Here is a 20,111-nt window from a genome sequence, read left to right as displayed (position 1 = left end):
GAGGAATCCAGACCACATATGTCTGAATACTGATTTCCTAAGAGCAGTGGTTTTCAAAGTGAGCTCTCAAGATAGGCAGCCCCAGCTCTACTTGGGGACTAGTTAGAAATGTCCACCTCATACCCACAGAATCCGAGACTTTGGGGGTAGGGATCAGCAGTCAGTTTTGACAAGCCTTCCACGTCATTCTGATGCATGCTCAGGTTGGAGAAGGACTGCAGAGTGTCTGCTATATATTATAGGGCACATGGCAGGAAGAAGAGGGGAGATTTGTCATCCCCTCCAAAGCCCCAGAGGCTCTTTCCCCTCTTTGCTTCCAGAAGAAGGGCTAAAAGGGCTCTATATAACAACTCTCTGATGTTCACAGAACTTTGAGATAGTTTTTAAATTTTAATTTATTTTTGGCTGCACTGGGTCTCCTTTGCCTTGCTGGGGCTTTCTTTAGTTGCGGAGAGCAGGAGTTACTCTTAGTTGCAGTGCTGGGCTCAGATGGGCTTAGTTTCCAGGGCATGTGGCATCTTCCCCCATCCAGGATCGAACCTGTGACTCCCTGCATTAGGCGGATTCTTAAACACTGGACCACCAGGGAAATTACTGAGGTAGTTTTGACAGGGGAAGGGGACTTTGGAACAAATACTGACCTGGGGTTGGCGGTGTGGGGGTTGGCAGCCTGAGGGTGCTCCTGGGTAAGGAGAGACTAGGCTCTGTCTGGCTATCAGTGTGTGGAGGAGAAGGGCTGGGACCTGGGATCCCACGCCAGTCTCTCTCACCCCCTCCCCAGCCCCCCAACACAGACAGAGCAGCCAGGAAGCTAGAGTAGGCTCTTCTCCACACTGTCCCTCCGGAACTGGTGAGCCACGTGTGGGGGTGCTCAGAATCCTGCAGGGGATTTCTGCAATGGCAGGAGACAGAAGGCCTGTGGAAAGATGGCAGAGGTGTACGGAAGGCACCTGTGTGCTTCTGCTGACGATTTTTTTTTTTTCCTTTATGCTGAAGGGTCGATAATATCTGAGATGAGGAAATAATGGAAATTGATTCGCACTTTAGCAGCTGCATCACATATGGACGGCCGGAAGCTGGAGACTTGTGGGCAGGCGGTTATCACACTACGTCCGAGTGGAATATGAAGGCTCTGTGTGGGGCGGGAACAGATTTAAAGAGAATATGGATTGGGATATTGGGATGCGCTGGGAAGGCTAGGGAGAAGATAGCATCCATTGGGACTGAGTTGTTAATTTAGTGCCAACGTCGTGGCTTCTTCAGTTCTGGAAACAGTGTATGAGATCCTGAGGGCAGGATCATTCCTAACTCCCCCTCCGCTCTCCCTTTTCCTTCTAACTCAAGAACCCTGCGCTTTGGAGTCGTGCAAATGAGAGTTCAAAAGTCCCGCTGAAATGTAACTTCCACAGGGTAGGAGTCCATCTCTGGTTCGCAGCTATATGCTGAGGGACTAGAGTGTCTGGCACACAGTAGGCGCTCAATAAACCTTTGTTGAATGACTGACTCAATGAATGAAGGGCCGTACTCCAAGCCTCCTTTTTCGTCCATCGTGCATGCCCTACCTGGAACTGTTACTGCTTCACGGAAATCGCCTAGCTCCGAAACTGACGCACAGTAGGCACTCAACAAGTTGTATTTTTCCTTCCTTTCCACAGGAGACCGGCTCCCTAACCTACCGCAAAAGAGGGGTTTCTGGCGCGTGCGTCTTCTCCACGCTCCTTCTGCCCCGCGGGCCCCACGGCGTCTCGGGGAGCAAGGTCGCGGAGGGGACGGGTGGGAGCGGAGCGGCAGGACTGGGGCGGGGTGGGGAGCGCAGGCGGCCGGCTAGCGCGGAGCCGGTCTCCCGGCTTACGTAAGGCGCGAGCCCCGCGCGGCCGGCCGGGGCTCCGAGTGGGGGCGGGCGGAGGCGGCGCCGCCCAGCGGGATCTGGGCTAGAAGCCTCGCAGAGGGCCGCGTCCCGGCCAAGGTGTGTGTTTATTTGACTTCTCCGGGTGGAGAGGCGCCGGACTCTGGCTCCACGGCGACGAGAGCATCCCTCAGACCTCTGCGGAGGCGGCCGCTGCCACTCCCGGGGATGTGACAGCCGCCGGGGAGAGGCGGAGGCGCGGACCAAACGCTGCCCACGTGCGGGGACCCGGGTTGGGGCTCAGCCCCCAGGCCGCCGCGGCGTGGGGCTACTGGAGGCGCACTTGGAGTCACCGCCTGTTCCGGCTGTCTCACTCGGTGGAGATTGGCGTGGGGATGCCCGACCCCTTCCTCGGACTGGGCGTGGGGCACGAGATATAGGAAAGGATCGAGGTGGGCCTGGCCGGGCTGACCCCACTCCAAGCTCCCGAGGGCTACCCCCGCCTGGGGCGGGCGCTCGGGAGTTCTCCGGGATCGCAGAGTGGGGGCGTTGAGGGCGGGGAGGTGTAGCGTGGCGCTTACTCCGCCCTCGAGCCGCCCAGGCGCGGGGCGGAGAGGAGGGGTTGTCTCAAAGTCTCTCCTTCCCCTGCAGGGGCGGCGGCGAATCTCCGCGCGAGCCCAGGGTGTCAGAGGCAGGGGCAGAAGAAACAAAGTTCCCGGGGCTTCTCCGAGGCCGCTGTCCCGGTTGTCAGTTCGGCCTCCCCCTCCTCTCCGAGGCAATGGCTTCCAAACTCCTGCGTGCGGTCATCCTTGGGCCGCCGGGCTCGGGCAAGGGCACCGTGTGCCAGAGGATAGCCCAGAACTTTGGCCTTCAGCATCTCTCCAGCGGCCACTTCTTGCGGGAGAACATCAAGGCCAACACGGGTGAGAGGGAGCGGGGGCGAGTGAGCGGACGCGGGATCCGGTGAGGCTGGGAGGCGAAGGGCCAGCCAGGGGCTGAGTCTCTTCGGTCCCCGGGCGCCCTTCCCCCGCCCGCATGTGGTAGTGCAGGCTCCTACGTGCCGGGGCGCATGCAGCTGGTGGCCCGCGGCCGTGCGGCTTAACCGCGCCCGGGAGGAGGCCGAGGCTAGCTGGGCGGAGGGTAGGAGGGGCGCGAGCCCCACTCCCACCCCGCCACGGGCTGCTCTTGCCTTGGCGAAAAGCGGGTCACCAACCAGCAGATCGCGGCAGCTGAAAACCCGGAGCTTCTCTCTCGCCCGGCTTCCTTAAAACCAAGCCATCCCACCGCTTGGCGGTCTCCCACCCAGTTCACCGCGTCCCTGGTGATCCGTAGCATCCCCTCCTCTCGCCAGAGCCCCCCGGGCCGAGCGCCGCCCACCTGTGGGAGTCGGGCCCTGCCGCGCGCTGGGGAACCTGTGGCGCCGCGGGGCTCGCAGCCGCGCGCCGCTCCAGCCCCTCCACGCCTCCCGGGGCCTCTGGGCAGAGCCCTGGGTGGCTTTGAAAGGCCTGTCTGTTCCCTGCCGCCTTCTAAGGTAAACTCTCACCACTAACTTCCCCTCCTCTTCAAGCCGGGGCCTGACCCTTAGGAGACTAGGAGATTTGATCTGACAAATTACAGTTTGAATCCAGCCTCCTTGGAAATGGCTTCTTGAGAACGCCTCCCTTGGCTTGCCTGGTTAATTTGGGGCTACAGGTCGCCTGCTCTCCTTAGCCTGTCAGTGCGGCCCTTCTCCCCTCTCCTCCCACCCCGCGTTCACACGAGTTCATAATAAATTGGCATTAAAAGGCGAGAGGTAGGTAGTTGTGGTGCTGCTGCGAGGTAGTTGGCCCTTCTGGGATGCAGAATTAGCAACTCATTTATGAAAACTTGTTATTGCAAACGGGGTGCTTCCCTCTGTCTTCTGTTTTCATCTGTTCCTAGGTGGTTATAGCCTATTACGGTATCTTCTTTACAAAAGCACAGATTAATTTGACAGAGGTGGGTGGAGGACGGTGCTTGGAAAACGGAAAGCCTGAAAGAGGCGGGGAATTAAGAAGTATCTCAAAGGCAGAATTTTACTCCTTATTTCTTAAAGCAGGTTTTAAGAGCAAACTTTTATTTTGGTTTTCAATAATGCTGTTCCCCACCCTTCAACATTCAGAAGGCTGCGTCCTGTATACCTGATTGCACCTGGAATTTTCTCTTGCAGGTATTGTTACCACAACTGGGTCTATTTTAATTTTAATAACACATTCAAATGCAGTTTACTCCTTTCCTGTTTGGAATGCAGTTTGGGTGGGGGGAGAACTGTGAGAGGGTAGGCTGGCTCTAGGTGGCCAGGTGGGTTTTGTGGTCAGGTGGGGCTTCTCAGTGGGTATAATGAGGTGAGGAAACTGCTAGGTGGGATTGAGCCCATTTTTCTGCCTTCTCTGTACCTGACTCGGTAACTTGCCTCCTTCTGGCATGAAGGCTTTGCACCATCCATCCTGGGACTGAATTAGTGGCTCTTTCCTTTTAAAAAAGATGATTTACTTATTTATTTTTTTGGCTGTGCTGGGTCTTCCTTGCTGCTTGGGCTTTTCTCTAGTTGCAGAGTGGGGGCTACTCTCTAGGTGCGGCACTCAGGCCTCTCATCCTGGCTTCTCAAGTTGCAGAGCACTGGCTCTAGGGCACGTGGGCTTCAGGTAGTTGCCATTCCCTGGCTCTAGAGCACTGTGAATAGTTGTGGTATGTGGGTTTAGTTTCTCCTTGCCTTTTAGAATTCTCTCTTCAATTCAGGGATTGAACCCATGTCTCCTGCACTGGCAGGAGAATTATCCATCACTGAGCCACCAGGGAAGCCCACTCTGCTTTTTTGAAGAGAATGTGATGGGAAGTCGCTTGTTTCTGCACTTTTTTAGGGGGTTTGAAAACTTTTCCACTTGTTGTTTTCCCTTATTTTGTTCATTTTAATTTTCCTTTGTTCAGAATTTTAGTCTCCGTTCTCTTTCAAGTGCCTTCATTTCTCTGCCAATGTTTCTCCCTGGAGTAAAAAGTGACTCTGCAATGTTTAAATTATCTTTTTCTGTTGGGAATCAAGTAGTTTATGCATGAATCAAGTAAAACTTAATCAAGAATGGACTTCCCTGGCTATCCAATGGTTAAGACTCTGTGCCTCCAGTGTAGGGGATGCAAGTTCGATCCCTGGTCAGGGAACTAGGATCCACTGTGCTGTGGGCCAAAAAACCCCCAAAAAACAAAAGCACTATCAGGGAAAGAAGAAGAGGACAAATAAAGGACAATGACTGTTTTGAAAGTGGCTTGTTTCTAGTGGACTTGGAGGGTGCTCTTGGGTTATTTTTCTCAGAAGATATGAGTCTTAACAGGCTCGTTGCCTGGTAAATAAGAAACCATTCCACAGCATTTATTTTTCTGTTACTTGCTGTTTGCTTTTCACTAATTTCCTGGCAGAGAAGCACAATGACCGCTCCGTAGGTGCCCCTTTATAGTTGAAGGTTTGAAGGAGATGCTGAAGTGCAGCAAAATCCCAGGAAGTAAAACCTTGGTAAGAATTTGAATTGGAAAGTAGCTCAGGCCATCTGCTGCAACCTGCAGGGTTGGGGCATACTCCTGTCCACATGGTTTTCCTTCGTTACTGCCTGGTGAAAAGGTGCTCTTCCAGGAAAGGAGTGGCTACTTATTACATTTGGGCAATTTTTCCTCACCTGCCCTGGCAAAATTCATCTCTTTGCACATAGCTTGTGAATTCTATTGCTGCTGTCACATACACTTCTGATGCAGTGCAGCTAATGTATTCTGATTTATCCAGTAGATACCTCCTGAATACCTGCTGTATGTCAGTGATCTAGGTGCTGGGGGCTATAGCAGTATTTTTTTCTACCTTCACCATAGTCCAGTTGCCACTGAGAGACTTAAAGGATGGATCTGACAAATGCCTAATGAATAAAAGGAGTTCAACAAGTCTGATGAAGACACCGTCATAAATTCTATCTACATCTTTCCCAGAAGAGTCAAACAGCCTTTAGTGATTAAGTCCATTCTGCTTAATTAGCTCTGATTTGTGATAAAAGTTTGTGTTTACTATGGATCTCAGATGAGCTTTGTGATATCTGTCACCTGTTGGCTCTGCCTGGTCTGCCTGAAGCTCTGCAGGCTGAGACTTATCAAATACCTTATTTGAAGACCCACCCCCAAATTTTTGGCTTACTTTTTTTTTTAGCACACTGAATGAGTAAATAGATGGGAGAGTTCTCTTAAGTTGCCAGAAGCTGGGACACTGTCATAAAAAATATTAGCTTTTGTGTGTGTGTTTGCATACATATGCATGAATGTCACACACACACACACACACACACACACACACACACAGCTGGTACTCAATAGAGTTCCATTAAAATTTGGGACTTCTCTGGTAGTCCAGTGGCTAATGTTAATGCCAAGTTCATGTGCCGGATTGTGCAGTGAAGCTAAACTGAAACGTCAGAGTTTGGAGCGAAGAAAGGTGTATTGCAAGTCCATGATAGGAGGTGGCCTATGCCCTGAAAATCCTGAGGCTTCCTAAAGGGTTTTTGCAAAGCATTTTTAAAGGACAGGTGAGTGTCTCAGGGTACAGGATTAGCCAGTGTACAGTTCTCTGATTGCCTGATGGTGAGGCAGCAGAGTGGTGTTACAGGGGTTAAACTTATTTGTCCTTAGGCTCCAGGAGGCCTGGGGCTATGTGCTCATGGTCACCAAATAGTTCTTCCGTTTGGTGGAGTAGGGTTTCACATCAGCAAAGCAACTCAGGAAATTTGCATCAAATACTATTATCTAGGAGAAGGCAATGGCACTCCACTCCAGTATTCTTGCCTGGCAAATCCCATGGACGGAGGATCCTGGTAGGCTACAGTCCATGGGGTCGTGAAGAGTCAGACACGACTGAGAGACTTCACTTTCACTTTTCACTTTCATGCATTGGAGAAGGAAATGGCAACCCACTCCAGGGTTCTTGCCTGGAGAATCCCAAGGACGGCGGAGCCTGGTGGGCTGCCGTCTGTGGGGTCGCACGGAGTTGGACACGACTGAAGCGACTTAGCAGCAGCAGCAGCAGGTACTTCAGAGAGGAGCTAAAGCAGAGGATATAGAAGAAGGCCTGTGGTTATACTAAGACTATGATCCCATCTCAGAGGGCCTGGGTTTGATCCCTGATCAGGGAATTAGAGCATGAATGTGTGTTAGTAACTCAGTTGTGTCCGTCTCTTTGTGACCCCATGGGCTATAGCCCACCAGGCTCTTCTGTGCGTGGAATTCTCTAGGCAAAAATACTGAAGAGGATTGCCATTCCCTTTTTTTTTTTTTTGCCATTCCCTTCTACAGGGCATCTTCCTGACCCAGGATCGAACCCGAGTCTCCCACATTGCAGGCAGATTCTTTATGGTGTGAGCCACAAGAGTCCAAATGCTGAAACTGAAAAAAAAAGAAAAAGAAAAAGAAAAAATCCCACATGTCTCAACTAAAAAGCCTCAACAAAGACCTGGCACAGCCAAATAAGAAAATACATACCAAAAACCACTATTCCCCAAACCTTGGGACTGAACTTGGGCAGTTCAGTGGTTGAAACTCCATGCTCCCACTTCCCCTGCAGGGGTGCAGGTTCAGTCCCTGGTCGGAAATGGAAGTCCCTCATGCTGCATGGTGTGGCCCAAAACAAACACCGCCCCCATTTATATTTAGTGATACCTTCATTTGTTGAGTGATCAGTGAATGAAACCTCCCTCTGAAAGGTGTGAGACTCCTGTTTTAAGGTTTGTACTGGATCTACTATCTAAAGTGCAGGGAAATTGGAAAGTTTCCATTTGGAAGCATCCTGGACTTGAGAGAAAAGATGTTCAATAACAAACCTGTTTCTGCTCTTAATTAATATTAACTGCAGCTCTTGCTGAGGTTTGCAGATGGAATTGGCATTTCAAATTAGTCTATGGGCTGAGCCTCTCCTGAAAAGATGATCTAGTTCAGAAGGTTCAGGTTTTTTTTTTTTTTTTTTAATGCTCATTAAGTATAAATGTGTGTCTTTTCTTATGTAAGAATGAAAACGTCTGACAATTGGAGAAGTTGTATTAAAGAGACTAATGTTCACCAATGTATTTAGAACAACATTAAATATTAATAGTTCATGTTTGTGGAGATCATACAAAGTCTTGGCTTAGTCTGCTATTTCTAGAGTATGGGATATTCCATATTTTTTCCCTCGTTTGGTGAGACTCAGGATGTAGGTCAAGGACCTGACAAGTTTGGAGGCATCTCTCCTGTCTGCAGGTCCACTTGTACACCCCCCTGTTTTTCTCATTTCTTTGAGGGTTTTCACGCATACTTCAAGAGAACTGTTTGACTTGAATAAGGTCCCATGACAATAAGACTGACTTTCACACATGCATAGTTGAATCTGAGCCTCTTTTCAGTGTGGTCATTTTTTAATGGAAATCCACTTAAAAAAAATATTTATTTGGCTGTGCCAGGTCTTATTTGCAGCACGCAGGATCTTCAGTCTTCATTGCAGCATGCATGATCTAGTTCCCTGGCCAGGGATTGAACCTGGGCACCCTGCATTGGGAGCATGGAGCGTTAGCCATTGGACCACCAGGGAAGTCCTGGTCATTTTTTAAAAGTAGTTTTTTTTGACCAAAATCATGCCTTGTAGAAAATTTGAAAAATGCGAAGCTGTGAAAGAAACTGAAAAGGCGAGTGAAAATTACCCACTATTCCACACTGACACTAGGAAATTCTAACAAGTTATTTTTTTCCTGTATGTTTGCCCTGCCGTCCCCAACAAACTAACTTGGCGTCCCACTTGGATATTGTGAGCATTTTCCTGTGTTCTTACCACTTCTTCAAAACCATTTAAAGTTTCTATATTATAGTCCATTCAGCAGATAAAAGTGAAAGTGTTAGTTGCTCAGTCTTGTCTGACTCTTTGTGACCCTGTGTACTGCAGCCCACCAGGCTCCTCTGTCCATGGGATTCTCCAGGGAAGATGGCTGGAGTGGGTTGCCATTCCATTCTCCAGGGGATCTTCCCAAGCCAGGATTCGAATCTGCATCTCCTGCATTGGCAGGGGGACTCTACTGTTGCGCCACCCTGGTGCTGCTTTATTCATGTACTTTTTTGCTTACTAAATATTTTATTTAATATAGACATAGATACACATACTTTTGTGTATATTTTTATTTTTCAACATCCCCACCCCCACCCCCACACCCCCTCATTGGTACTGCTACACTTGCAGGATCTTAGTTCCCTGGCTAGGGATTGAATCCGGGCTCTCAACAGTGAAAGTGTGAAGTGCTAACCACTGGACTGCCAGGGAATTCCCTATACTTGTGTATTTAAACGCTTTCTTTGGTTTTCTTTTTTCTTTTCTTTCTTTCTTTTCAGCTTGAAAGCAGTCTCTATTAAGTGAGCAGATTACAAAAATAGTGGTAAATACCTTAATTCATCCTTCTAATAAGGCTGTTGATCTGGTCTTCCTTGCTGCCAGCATCTCCACCTTCTACAAAATGGGTAGTCCTTTTCTTCATTCCGCCTCATGGAGAAGACGGTTTGAAGGGCCATAGGAAGTTGTTTACTTCTTTGAAACATTTTTCAGCAGTGTAGATCTTATGAAACAGATTCTGCATGTAGATGATGCCATATTTGCCAAGAGATTGAGCATCATGTTATCTGTCAGGGCAATTCTGTTGATTTTGCCATAACCATACTTGTAGATCAGTTCATTTGTTGACTTCAGGTTTGGGTAACACCTTATGCAATGTATGGTTCCACAATTCTCAGCATGTTACTTGAAGCCTTGCTGAGCTTTACAAAGGTGCCTTGGAAGATCTGATGGCGATGGAGAAGCTGCAACGCCTTTTGAACCTTTGGGCTCACACCAGTGATACCTCTGATCCTGATGATAAATGCCAATTTGGGTTCCTCAGCACAGAGAAGTTGCCAGCTTTTCTTGTCATCCTACCGTTCAAATTTCAGTTCTGTACATCTGCCTGTATTCCTTGTGATACTGCTTAGCGTTTTCATAGATTAACTTCCTCCTTACCTTTAGCGTTTTCATAGATTAACTTCCTCCTTACCTTTTAAAGCATCTTTTGGGCAAAGTTCTTTCTCAGGCATTTTATCTTAAGCTCTGCAAAATTCTTTTGCCTTTTTCTTAAGGATTTCTGGCACAGCAGGAACCTTCTTTTTCTTCTTTCCTGCACTCTCCATGGTTCCATCCAGGAAAGAGGCCTTTCATTGATTTTCTGATTGTATAAATAGTTCACGTTAAGTTACCCAAGGTTTAGAAATGCAAGAAAGATGAGGAAGTAAAAAATTTGTATTTGCACTAACACTAACTAGGGGGAAATAATAACTGTTAATATTTTTTATGTGCAGAATATCTTCCCGACAGTTTTTTAAGAATATATTATGTATTACTGTTTTGAAAATGGCTTGTTTTATTTCACAGTGTATCATTTAATATTTTCCAGTGGCATTACAACCTGTTCTTCGATGTGAGTTTAATGCTTTGTACTATTTCAATGTAATTTTTATTACACTCTTGATTTTTTGAAAAAGGTGATACATGTAGAGGGCTTCCTAGGTGGTGCAGTGGTAAAGAATCTGTTGCCAATACAGGAGACGCAAGAGACTTGGGTTTGATCCCTGGGTTGGGAAGATCTCCTGAAGCAGGAAATGGCAACCCATTCCAGCACTCTTGCCTGGAAAATCCTGTGGACACAGGAGCCTGGAGGGCTGCAGTCCATGGGGTTGCAAAGAGGTGGACATGACTCAGTGACTGAGCACACAAATAATACATGCAGGTGGTAAAATGTTCAGATACACTAGGAATGGTGTGGAAAATCTCTCCCATCCCTGACCTCTGGTTCCCCAGTTACTTTCCACAGGGATACGTAATTTTTACTTTTCTTGGATTTCATCCTAAAAATATGTGTGTGTGTGTGTGTGTGTATATATATGTATGTTTAGTGGTACCTCTTTAAAAAATGTACATGTATATCAATACTTTGTTTTGCCCTTCTTTCTTTTTTAAATATTTATTTATTTGATGTGCCATGTCACCCGGGCTTCTCTGGTATCTCAGTCGGTAAAGAATCCTCATGCAATGCAGGAGACCTGGATTTGATCTCTGGTTTGGGAAGATCCCGGAGAAGGCAGTGGCACCCCACTCCAGTACTCTTGCCTGGAAAATCCCATGGACGGAGGAGCCTGGTAGGCTGCAGTCCATGGGGTCACTAAGAGTCGGACGCGACTAGGTGACTTCACTTTCACTTTTCACTTTCATGCATTGGAGAAGGAAATGGCAACCCACTCCAGTGTTCTTGCCTGGAGAATCCCAGGGACGGGGGAGCCTGGTAGGCTACCATCTATGGGGTCACACAGAGTCGAACACAACGGAAGTGACTTAGCATAGCATAGCACTGGGAAGATCCCCTGGAGGAGGGCATGGGAATCCACACCAATATTCTTGCCTGGAGAATCCCATGGACAGAGGAGACTGGCAGGCTGTAATCCATGAGGTTGCAAAAAGTCAGACAAGACTGCGCAACTAACACACACAGCGCACGTCTTAATTACGGCACACAAGATCTTTACTTGTGACATGGGAACTCTTAGTTGTGACAGGTGGGATCTAGTTCCCTGACCGGGGATAGAACCCAGGCCCCCTGCGTTAGGAGCACAGGTACAGCCACTGGACCACTAGGGAAGTCCCTGTCCTTTTTTTTTTTTTCCTGTCCTTTTTTAAAAAACTTAGCATTATAGCTTGAACATTGGTTTCTACTAGTGTTTATCAACCTACCATATTCTTTTAAAAAATTGGCTGCATACTCCTATCATACAGCTATACCATTGTTTCCTTAACTGACCCATTCTCAACTCTTTGGGTCTCAGGACCTTTTAGTACATTTAAAAGACATTGAGAACCCCAAAGAGTCTTTGTTTATACAGGTTCTACCTATAGTTATTAACTGTACTAGAAATCAAAATTAAGAAAGTTTAAAAATATTTATTAATTTGTTAAAAGTAAGAGTAACTGGGCTTCTCTGGTCTCAGATGATAAAAGAATCTGCCTGCAATGCAGGAGACCTGGGTTTGATCCCTGGGTCAGGAAGATCTCCTGGAGAAGGAAATGGCAACCAACTACAGTATTCTTGCCTGGAGAATCCCTTAGGACAGAGGAGCCTGGTGAGCTACAGTCCATGGGGTCTTGAAGAGTCAGACACGATTGAGTGACTAACACACACAAGAGTAATAAACCCATGTTAACCTATTTCTATTAAAAAAGAACTGTTTTCTAGAACAAACTCCAAAGAAGAGTAGCATATTTGCAAATCTCTGTAATGTTTGGTTTAATAGAAGAAAGCTAGATTCTCACATCTGGTTTCTTACTCAGTTTGCCGTGTTGTCAGATGAAAGTATTGGAAGAGAATCTGGCTTTACACAAATATGTGGTTAGAGAAAGAGGGGATTCACAGACACTGGGAAAGGTCTTATGGACCCTCAGAGACCCTTGGACCACACTTTGAGAATGGTGATTTAACCAGTTGCCTGTGGGTTATTTGCAGTCTTTCAGTATACAAAAATACGCTTTGCTGACTGTCCCTTGATTATATCTTTCAACAAAGGCTTGAGTGCCAGGCAGTACTGGCTTATGGGATACAAAGAGGTGAGTCAAGGTCTGTTTCCTGAAGGAGCTGTAAATTTATTGGGAGAGGCAGTGAGGCAAACAAGTATGCAGTGGATGAAAGGCTGCAAGGTGTGTGTTTGTAGGTCCTGGGCACATAGGGAAGAGGCAGCCTACCCAGCATTTAGGAGGAAATGGGGTTAAAGGAAGAGGCTTCCTAGGTGGCACTAGTGGTAAAGAACCCGCCTGCCATTGCAGGAGACATAAGAGCTTTATAGTATCTGGTCTTACATTTAGTTCTTTAATCCATTTTGAGTTTATTTTTGTGTATGCTGTTAAAGTGTAGAAGGAAATGGCAACCCATTCCAGCACTCTTGCCTGGAAAATCACGTGGATGGAGGAGCCTGGTGGGCAACACCCCGTGGGGTCGCAAAGAGTTGGACACAACTGAGCGACTAACACACACACATATGGTGTTAAAGGGGGCTTCCTTGGTAGCTCAGATGGTAAAGAATCTGCCTGCCGTGCTGAAGACCTGGGTTCAACCCCTGGGTCAGGAAGATCCTCTGGAGGAAGAAACGACATCCCACTCCACTGTTTTTGCCTGGAGAATTCCATGGACAGAGGAGCCTGGGAAGCTACAGTCTGTGGGATTGCACAGAGTCATACATGACTGAATCAACTTAGCATGCTTGCATGGAGTTAAGGAAAGCTTTTCGGAGGATATTTCTGAGCTGAATTTTGACAAGTCAGTTTAACTAAGAGGTGAGGAGAGGTGGATGTTTACATGGAATACCTGGAATTCCTCCTCCAGGGCTTATTTGAAGTCCATGGGATCCTTGCTTTTGTGACTTGATCACACCTTGTATATTATCATTTTAGACCTCATTCACCCTGTAAATATTGTTGTTCAGCCGCTAAGTCATGTCCAACTCTTTGTGACCCCATGGACTGCAGCACACCAGGCTTCCTTGTCCTTCACTGTCTCCTGCAGTTTGCTCAAATTCATGTTCATTGAGTCAGTGATGCTGTCTAACCATCTCATCCTCTGCTGCCCCCTTGTCCTTTTGCTTTCAATCTTTCCCAGCTCAGGGTCTTTTCTAGCAAGTCTACTCTTCACATCAGGTGGTCAAAGTATTGAAGCTTCAGCATCAGTCCTTTCAATGAATATTCAGGATTGAGTTCCTGTAAGATTAATTGGTTTGATCTCCTTGCAGTCCAAGGGACTTTCAAGGGTCTTCTCCAACACCACAATTTGAAAGCACCAATTCTTCAGCGCTCAGCCTTCTTTATGGTCAAACTCTCACATCCATTCATGACTGCTGGAAAAACCATTGCTTTGACTATATGGACCTTTGTCAGCAAAGTGATATCTCTGCTTTTTATTTTATTTTATTTTTTTCTGCTTTTTAATACACTAAGTTTGTCCTAGCTTTCCTTCCAAGGAGCAAGCATCTTTTCATTTCAAGGCTGCAGTCACTGTTCACAGTGATTTTGGAGCTCAAGAAAAGAAAATCGGTCCTTTCTTCCACTTTTTCCACTTCTATTTGCCATGAAATGATGGGATTAGATGCCATGATCTTTGTTTTTTGAATGTTGAGTTTCAAGCCAGCTTTTTCAATCTCCTGTTTTACCCTTTTTTATTATGCATATTATCATTCTATTATACATATTCTTTTAATTATACATATTATCAAAGGAAAGGGTTATTATTCTTGCTTCATATCACCTTTTCCAGTTTCCATTACTGTGCTTACCTTTAAGATCCATACACATATGGTACCAGGAAACTTTTAATCTTCTGTTTCTAACTTCCTGAAACTCAATTCCTGGGTCAGTGACGGCAACTGATCTTGAAACTAGAGTAAATTGGCTCTAGACGATTAGCTATAAATACAATCATTATTGAAGGGCATGAAGAATTGCACGTTTAACAATCTACCAAGTAAATTATTAAATCATTTCATATTATGCTAGTCTTCTCTTTAGCACTGTGTGTGGTCCATGTTGTGAAAAGACTTAAGACTTGGAAATTGTTTTTTTTTTTTTTTTTTAAGTTTTAGCATGCTTTCACAGTGAATCAGATATATCAACTGTGTATTGTCTTTTTAGTGAACTAGATATATGTACAAATATATATTTTTAAAATATATTTTAAATCAGGTAATAGAGGCTTTAGATTACTCTGCCTTTTCCCCTCCATCACTTGATGTTTGGTTCTGATTGGCCTTTAAGACATAGTACAAAAGGTCTCATTTGTAGACCTTCATGCAGTCCCAATTAGATGGCTGATGTTATATTTTAACAGCCTCACTTCCAAGTTCCAAGGGTTCTTGTACTGGTTAAACGACAGGTCTGGCAGCAAGCATCTCTTCCTTGGCCAGAGAGCCTGATTGTATTGAAATAATGCAAAGTCACTCCTGCTCATCAAATTCCCAAGAAGCTAGAAATCAACTGTTTTCCATTCTAAAGCATTTTTTAATTGACCAGCAACCTGTGAGCCTGGCACTTTGTAATTCTTGTGACTTGATCATTGTAACTGACATTTGCAGTGGGTCAAGCACGCACATTCTCTGTGCAGCACGCTCAGTTGCTCAGTCATGTCTGACTCTTCGCGACCCCATGGACTGTAGCCCGCCAGGCTCCTCCGTCCATGGGATTCTCCAGGCAAGAATGCTGGAGTGGGTTGCCCTGCCCTCCTCCAGGGGATCTTCCCAACCCAGGGATCAAACCCAGGTCCTGTATTACAGACAGATTCTTTACTGTCTGAGCCACCAGGGAAGCCCATGCACGTTGTCTAGTCCACACACAAATCTGGAGCAGTTGTAAGTAATATCTCCTTTTATAAATAAAGAAATGGCATCAGATAGGTTGAGCTACTTGCCTTACATCAGACAGTCAAATAGAGAAGCTAGCATTTAAACTTGAGACTGCATGGCTGGGGTTTAAACTTTCCATTGTGTCCTGCTGCCTTGCAGGTGCTCCAGTAGCTAGTGAATATCTACTTTGTCTTAGAAATGTCACATTGGGCAGGAGTGGCAGGGAATCTGCAGCTTAGCTCTCCACAAGTCCACTGAGATTGAGCAGACCCTTTAATGGTGAGCTGGAGATACATGGTTTGTTGCTGTTACCACTCTGTCCCTAAAACATAAAAAAAAAAAATTCTAAAATAGGAAACACCGACTTCCTCTTTTCTCCCATAAAAATGGGCCAAAAGAGGTCTAAAATAGAAACCATATGTATTTGTGAGTAGGCAGAAATTGTTTCTCATCATAATGGTAAGACTTCTGGAATAATACTTGTACTTTTTAACTTATTATAGTCCCTTAAAAAATGTTTCTGTGCCTGAGTTAGGTAGGGGGAGGTATGCACAAGTGTCTTTGAGGCGTTTACTGTCAAGGATTCAAGGTCGAGGTTCCATGTTACATTCTCATGGGTCATGGTGGGTGTATGTGGGTGAAGTGTTGAGGTCATGAACATCGTTGAGGGAGGGTGTTATTCAGATATAACTTTCTCCCTTTCTCCCATAATGCTTTTCACACTTCAGTTAATCTCTCATAGTCTGTTTGTAGCCCCATCATTTCTATGAAGCTTTTCCACAGCTGTTGTAGTTATATGTCATTTTCTAATCTGGAATTTCTCCCATACCCATCTGTACCTCTAACACGGCATTCATGATCACCTCCCTGTAAGATGATCCATTTCATAACTTAAGTTACAGTCTTTCACCATCTGAAGAATAAATTCATTAGCTTTAGTTTAGCTCAACAGAAGTTTTGAAATCCTACTAGGGCAGGAAAGAAAAACAACTGAGATAACTGTACACCTTATTTGTTATATAAGTACTATGAAGCAAATATAATAGTGCAGTGACAGAGTGACTGGGAAGACGACTTCAGAATGTGAAGTCGGAGGAGGCCTGTCTGAACAGATGATGTATAAGCTGAGCTCTGAACGTGAGCGTGGCAGCCAGGTATGTGAAGACTTGGGCAGAAGGATGAACATGTGACAAATTGTAATATAGGAGTGAGCTTTCCATCAGTGGAGAAGAGAGGAGACAGGTGTCTCAGGAGTATCATGAGTGCAGAGGAGACGGCAGAAGTGGCTGGAAAGGTGTAGGGTGGCCAGAAATTAGGACTTCATTATAACTGGATGCAAGGCAATGGAGTTTTGTTTTTTTTTTTTTTTTTTTTTAGCTTTATTGAGATATAGCTTTCATATAGTAAAGTTTATCCTTTTATAGTGCATAAGTCAGTGCTTTTTTTTAATAGAGTTGTGCAACCATCATGCATGTATGCTCAGTTGTGTCTGACCCTTTGCGACCCCATGGACTGTAGCCTGCCAGGATACTCTGTCCATGGGATTATCCAGACCAGAATACTGGAGTGGGTTGCTGTTTCCCCCTCCAGGGGATCTTTCCCACCCGGTGTCCTGCATCTTCCTGCTTTGGCAAGTGGATTCTATACCACTGGGCCACCTGGGAAGCCCTGTGCAACCACTATATAATTACAAAACATTTTCATTACCCCAGAAAGCAACCCTGCACCTATTAGCAGTCATTCCCCATTCCCCTCCTCCCTCTAGCTCCTAGTAATCACTAACCTACTTTTTGTTTATATGGATTTGCCTTTTTTGATCTTTCATATAAGTTGACTCATATAATACATAATTTTCTTTTGCAGCTGACTGTTTTAACTTTGCATGCTTTTGAGATTCAACTATATGGTAATATGTGTCAGTACTTCATTTCTTTTGCCTAATAGTACTCTATTAGATGGCTATACCACACTTTATTTTTTCATTCTTTGATGGACACTTGGGTCATTTCCTGCTATGAACATCACTATACACATTTTTGTGTGGACATGTTTTCATCTCCCTTGGGTGTATACCTAGAAGTCAAATTGCTAAGTCATGTGGTAACACTGTTTAACATTTAGAGGAACTGCCAAACTATTTTCTAAAGCAGCTTCATCATTTACACATACCCATCACCAAAGAATGAGTTTTCCAATGACTGTTTCCTTGTCAAGTCTCGTTATTGTCTTTTTCTTTTAGCCTCCCCAGTGGGTGTGAAGTGGTATCTCATTGTGGTTTTGAATTGCATTTCCCTAAAAAAAGGCAATGCCAAAGAATGCTCAAACTACCGCACAATTGCACTCATCTCACATGCTAGTAAAGTAATGCTCAAAATTCTCCAAGCCAGGCTTCAGCAATACATGAACCGTGAACTTCCAGATGTTCAAGTTGGTTTTAGAAAAGGCAGAGGAACCAGAGATCAAATTGCCAACATCCACTGGATCATCGAAAAAGCAAGAGAGTTCCAGAAAAACATCTATTTCTGCTTTATTGACTATGCCAAAGCCTTTGACTGTGTGGATCACAAGAAACTGTGGAAAATTCTGAAAAAGATGGGAATATCAGACCACCTGACCTGCCTCTTGAGAAACCTATATGCAGGTCAGAAGCAACAGTTAGAACTGGACATGGAACAACAGACTGGTTCCAAATAGGAAAAGGAGTACGTCAAGGCTGTATATTGTCACCCTGCTTATTTAACTTGTATGCAGAGTACATCATGAGAAATGCTGGGCTGGAAGAAGCACAAGCTGGAATCAAGATTGCCGGGAGAAATATCAATAACTTAAGATATGCAGATGACACCACCCTTATGGCAGAAAGTGAAGAGGAACTAAAAAGCCTCTTGATGAAAGTGAAAGTGGAGAGTGAAAAAGTTGGCTTAAAGCTCAACATTCAGAAAACGAAGATCATGGTATCTGGTCCCATCACTTCATGGGAAATAGATGGGGAAACAGTGGAAACGGTGTCAGACTTTATTTTTGAGGGCTCCAAAATCACTGCAGATGGTGACTGCAGCCATGAAATTAAAAGATGCTTACTCCTTGGAAGGAAAGTTATGACCAACCTAGATAGCATGTTCAAAAGCAGAGATATTGCTTTGCCAACAAAGGTCCATCTAGTCAAGGCTATGGTTTTTCCAGTAGTCATGTATGGATGTGAGAGTTGGACTATAAAGAAAGCTGAGTGCTGAAGGCTTGATGGTTTTGAACTGTGGTGTTGGAGAAGACTCTTGAGAGTCCCTTGGACTGCAAGGAGATCCAACCAGTCCATCCTAAAGGAGACCAGTCCTGGGTGTTCATTGGAAGGACTGATGCTTAGGCTGAAACTCCAATACTTTGACCACCTTGTGCGAAGAATTGACTCATTGGAAAAGACCCTGATGCTGGGATGGAAAAGACCCTGATGCTGGGAGGGATTGGGGGCAGGAGATGACAGAGGATGAGATGGCTAGATGGCATCACCGACTTGATGCACATGAGTTGGGGGAACTCCGGGAGTTGGTGATGGACAGGGAGGCCTGGCGTGCTGCGATTCATAGAGTCGCAGAGTTGGACATGATTGAGCAACTGAACTGAAGGACTAATGATGTCGAACATTTTTTTCCCGTGTCCTTTTGACCATTTGTATGTTTTCTTTGGAGAGAAATGTCTATTTAAATTCTTTGACTGTTTTAAGATTGGCTCATTTGTCCTTTATTGTTGAATTCTTTATATATTTTGGATATAAGTCCCTTATTAGATATATAATTTGCATATATTGTCTCCCAGTCTGTGAATTGTCTGTTTATATTTTTTTGACCATGTTGCACGGCTTGTGGGACTTTAGTTCCTCAACCAGGGATTGAACCTGGGCCCTTGGCAGTGAAAGTGCCGAGTTCTAACCACTGGACCACTAGGGAATTCCCTGTGAATTGTCTTTTTACTCTCTTCAGGGTGTCTATGGAAAGTTTTTAATTTTGATGAAGTCCAATTATCTGTTTTTTTTTTTCTTCTTTTGCTGTTTGTGTTTTTAGTGATGTGGCTAAGACACCTTCACCTAATCTAAGGTGAAGCCATTGTTTTTAAATAGGAAATTGACAGTTTGATTCACATTTTTGATAGGTCATTCAGGCTGTTTGTAAACTGGCTTGGATGGTTCTAGAGTGAAACTTCCAAGGTCAGTTAAGAGGTTGTTATGGTATCAGACAAATGGTTAGACTTTAAACTTCAGTAAGCACTTGTTATGGAGAAGGCAATGGCACCCCACTCCACTACTCTTGCCTGGAAAATTCCATGGATGGAGGAGCCTGGTGGGCTGCCGTCTTCACTTTCACTTTTCACTTTCCTGCATTGGAGAAGGAAATGGCAACCCACTCCAGTGTTCTTGCCTGGAGAATCCCAGGGATGGGGGAGCCTCGTGGGTTGCCGTCTATGGGGTCGCACAGAGTCGGACACGACTGAAGCGACTTAGCAGCAGCAGTAGCAGCAGCAGCAAGCACTTGTTAAATCAAGATATTCCAATGGCATCTTGTTATTAGGAATAAAAAAATGGTCTCCACCTTTAAGAAATTCACAAGGTAAAACATACAGCCAATTAATTGTTTTATCAGGGAGATTATACTGAATACTATAAAAAGGCATGAAAATTTTATTATAAGAACAGTGGAGGGAGTTCATTTTTTTATCACCAGTATCTAACACAGGCAGTGTGTAATAGTTGTTTGTTACACTTTGGGATGACAGAGTAACTGAAAGCTATGGGAGAGATGGCATTACAGCTGGGCCTTTACAG

At 45.3% G+C, this 20,111-nt stretch overlaps 1 protein-coding gene, 1 non-coding gene and 1 pseudogene across 5 annotated transcripts in view; 1 reads left to right on the top strand and 2 right to left on the bottom strand.

Moving 5' to 3' along the window:
- Positions 1-20,111, top strand: part of AK4 (adenylate kinase 4) — a 160,383-nt gene that overhangs the window by 73,444 nt on the left and 66,828 nt on the right. Inside the window, exons 1-2 of one of the 4 annotated variants that reach the window (XM_061411715.1) lie at positions 1,947-1,966; positions 2,498-2,769. The exons of 1 other annotated variant lie outside the window; for it this stretch is intronic. In XM_061411715.1, coding sequence (XP_061267699.1) covers positions 2,625-2,769 — 145 coding nt within the window. In that variant the 5' untranslated portion in view covers positions 1,947-1,966; positions 2,498-2,624. Of the gene's footprint in view, positions 1-1,946; positions 1,967-2,202; positions 2,299-2,497; positions 2,770-2,793; positions 3,378-20,111 lie in introns of those variants that run through there. 2 more of the 4 variants (XM_061411714.1, XM_061411716.1) reach the window with 2 other exon arrangements.
- Positions 9,284-10,060, bottom strand: LOC133244469 (large ribosomal subunit protein uL30-like; annotated as a pseudogene).
- TRNAE-UUC (transfer RNA glutamic acid (anticodon UUC)) lies at positions 19,167-19,239 on the bottom strand. Its single transcript has one exon. It is a non-coding gene; the product is annotated as a tRNA-Glu (tRNA).

Source organism: Bos javanicus, chromosome 3 (genome assembly GCF_032452875.1).
Source record: "Bos javanicus breed banteng chromosome 3, ARS-OSU_banteng_1.0, whole genome shotgun sequence".
Classification (NCBI taxonomy): domain Eukaryota; kingdom Metazoa; phylum Chordata; class Mammalia; order Artiodactyla; family Bovidae; genus Bos; species Bos javanicus.
This window is presented reverse-complemented; position numbering and strand designations above follow the sequence as displayed.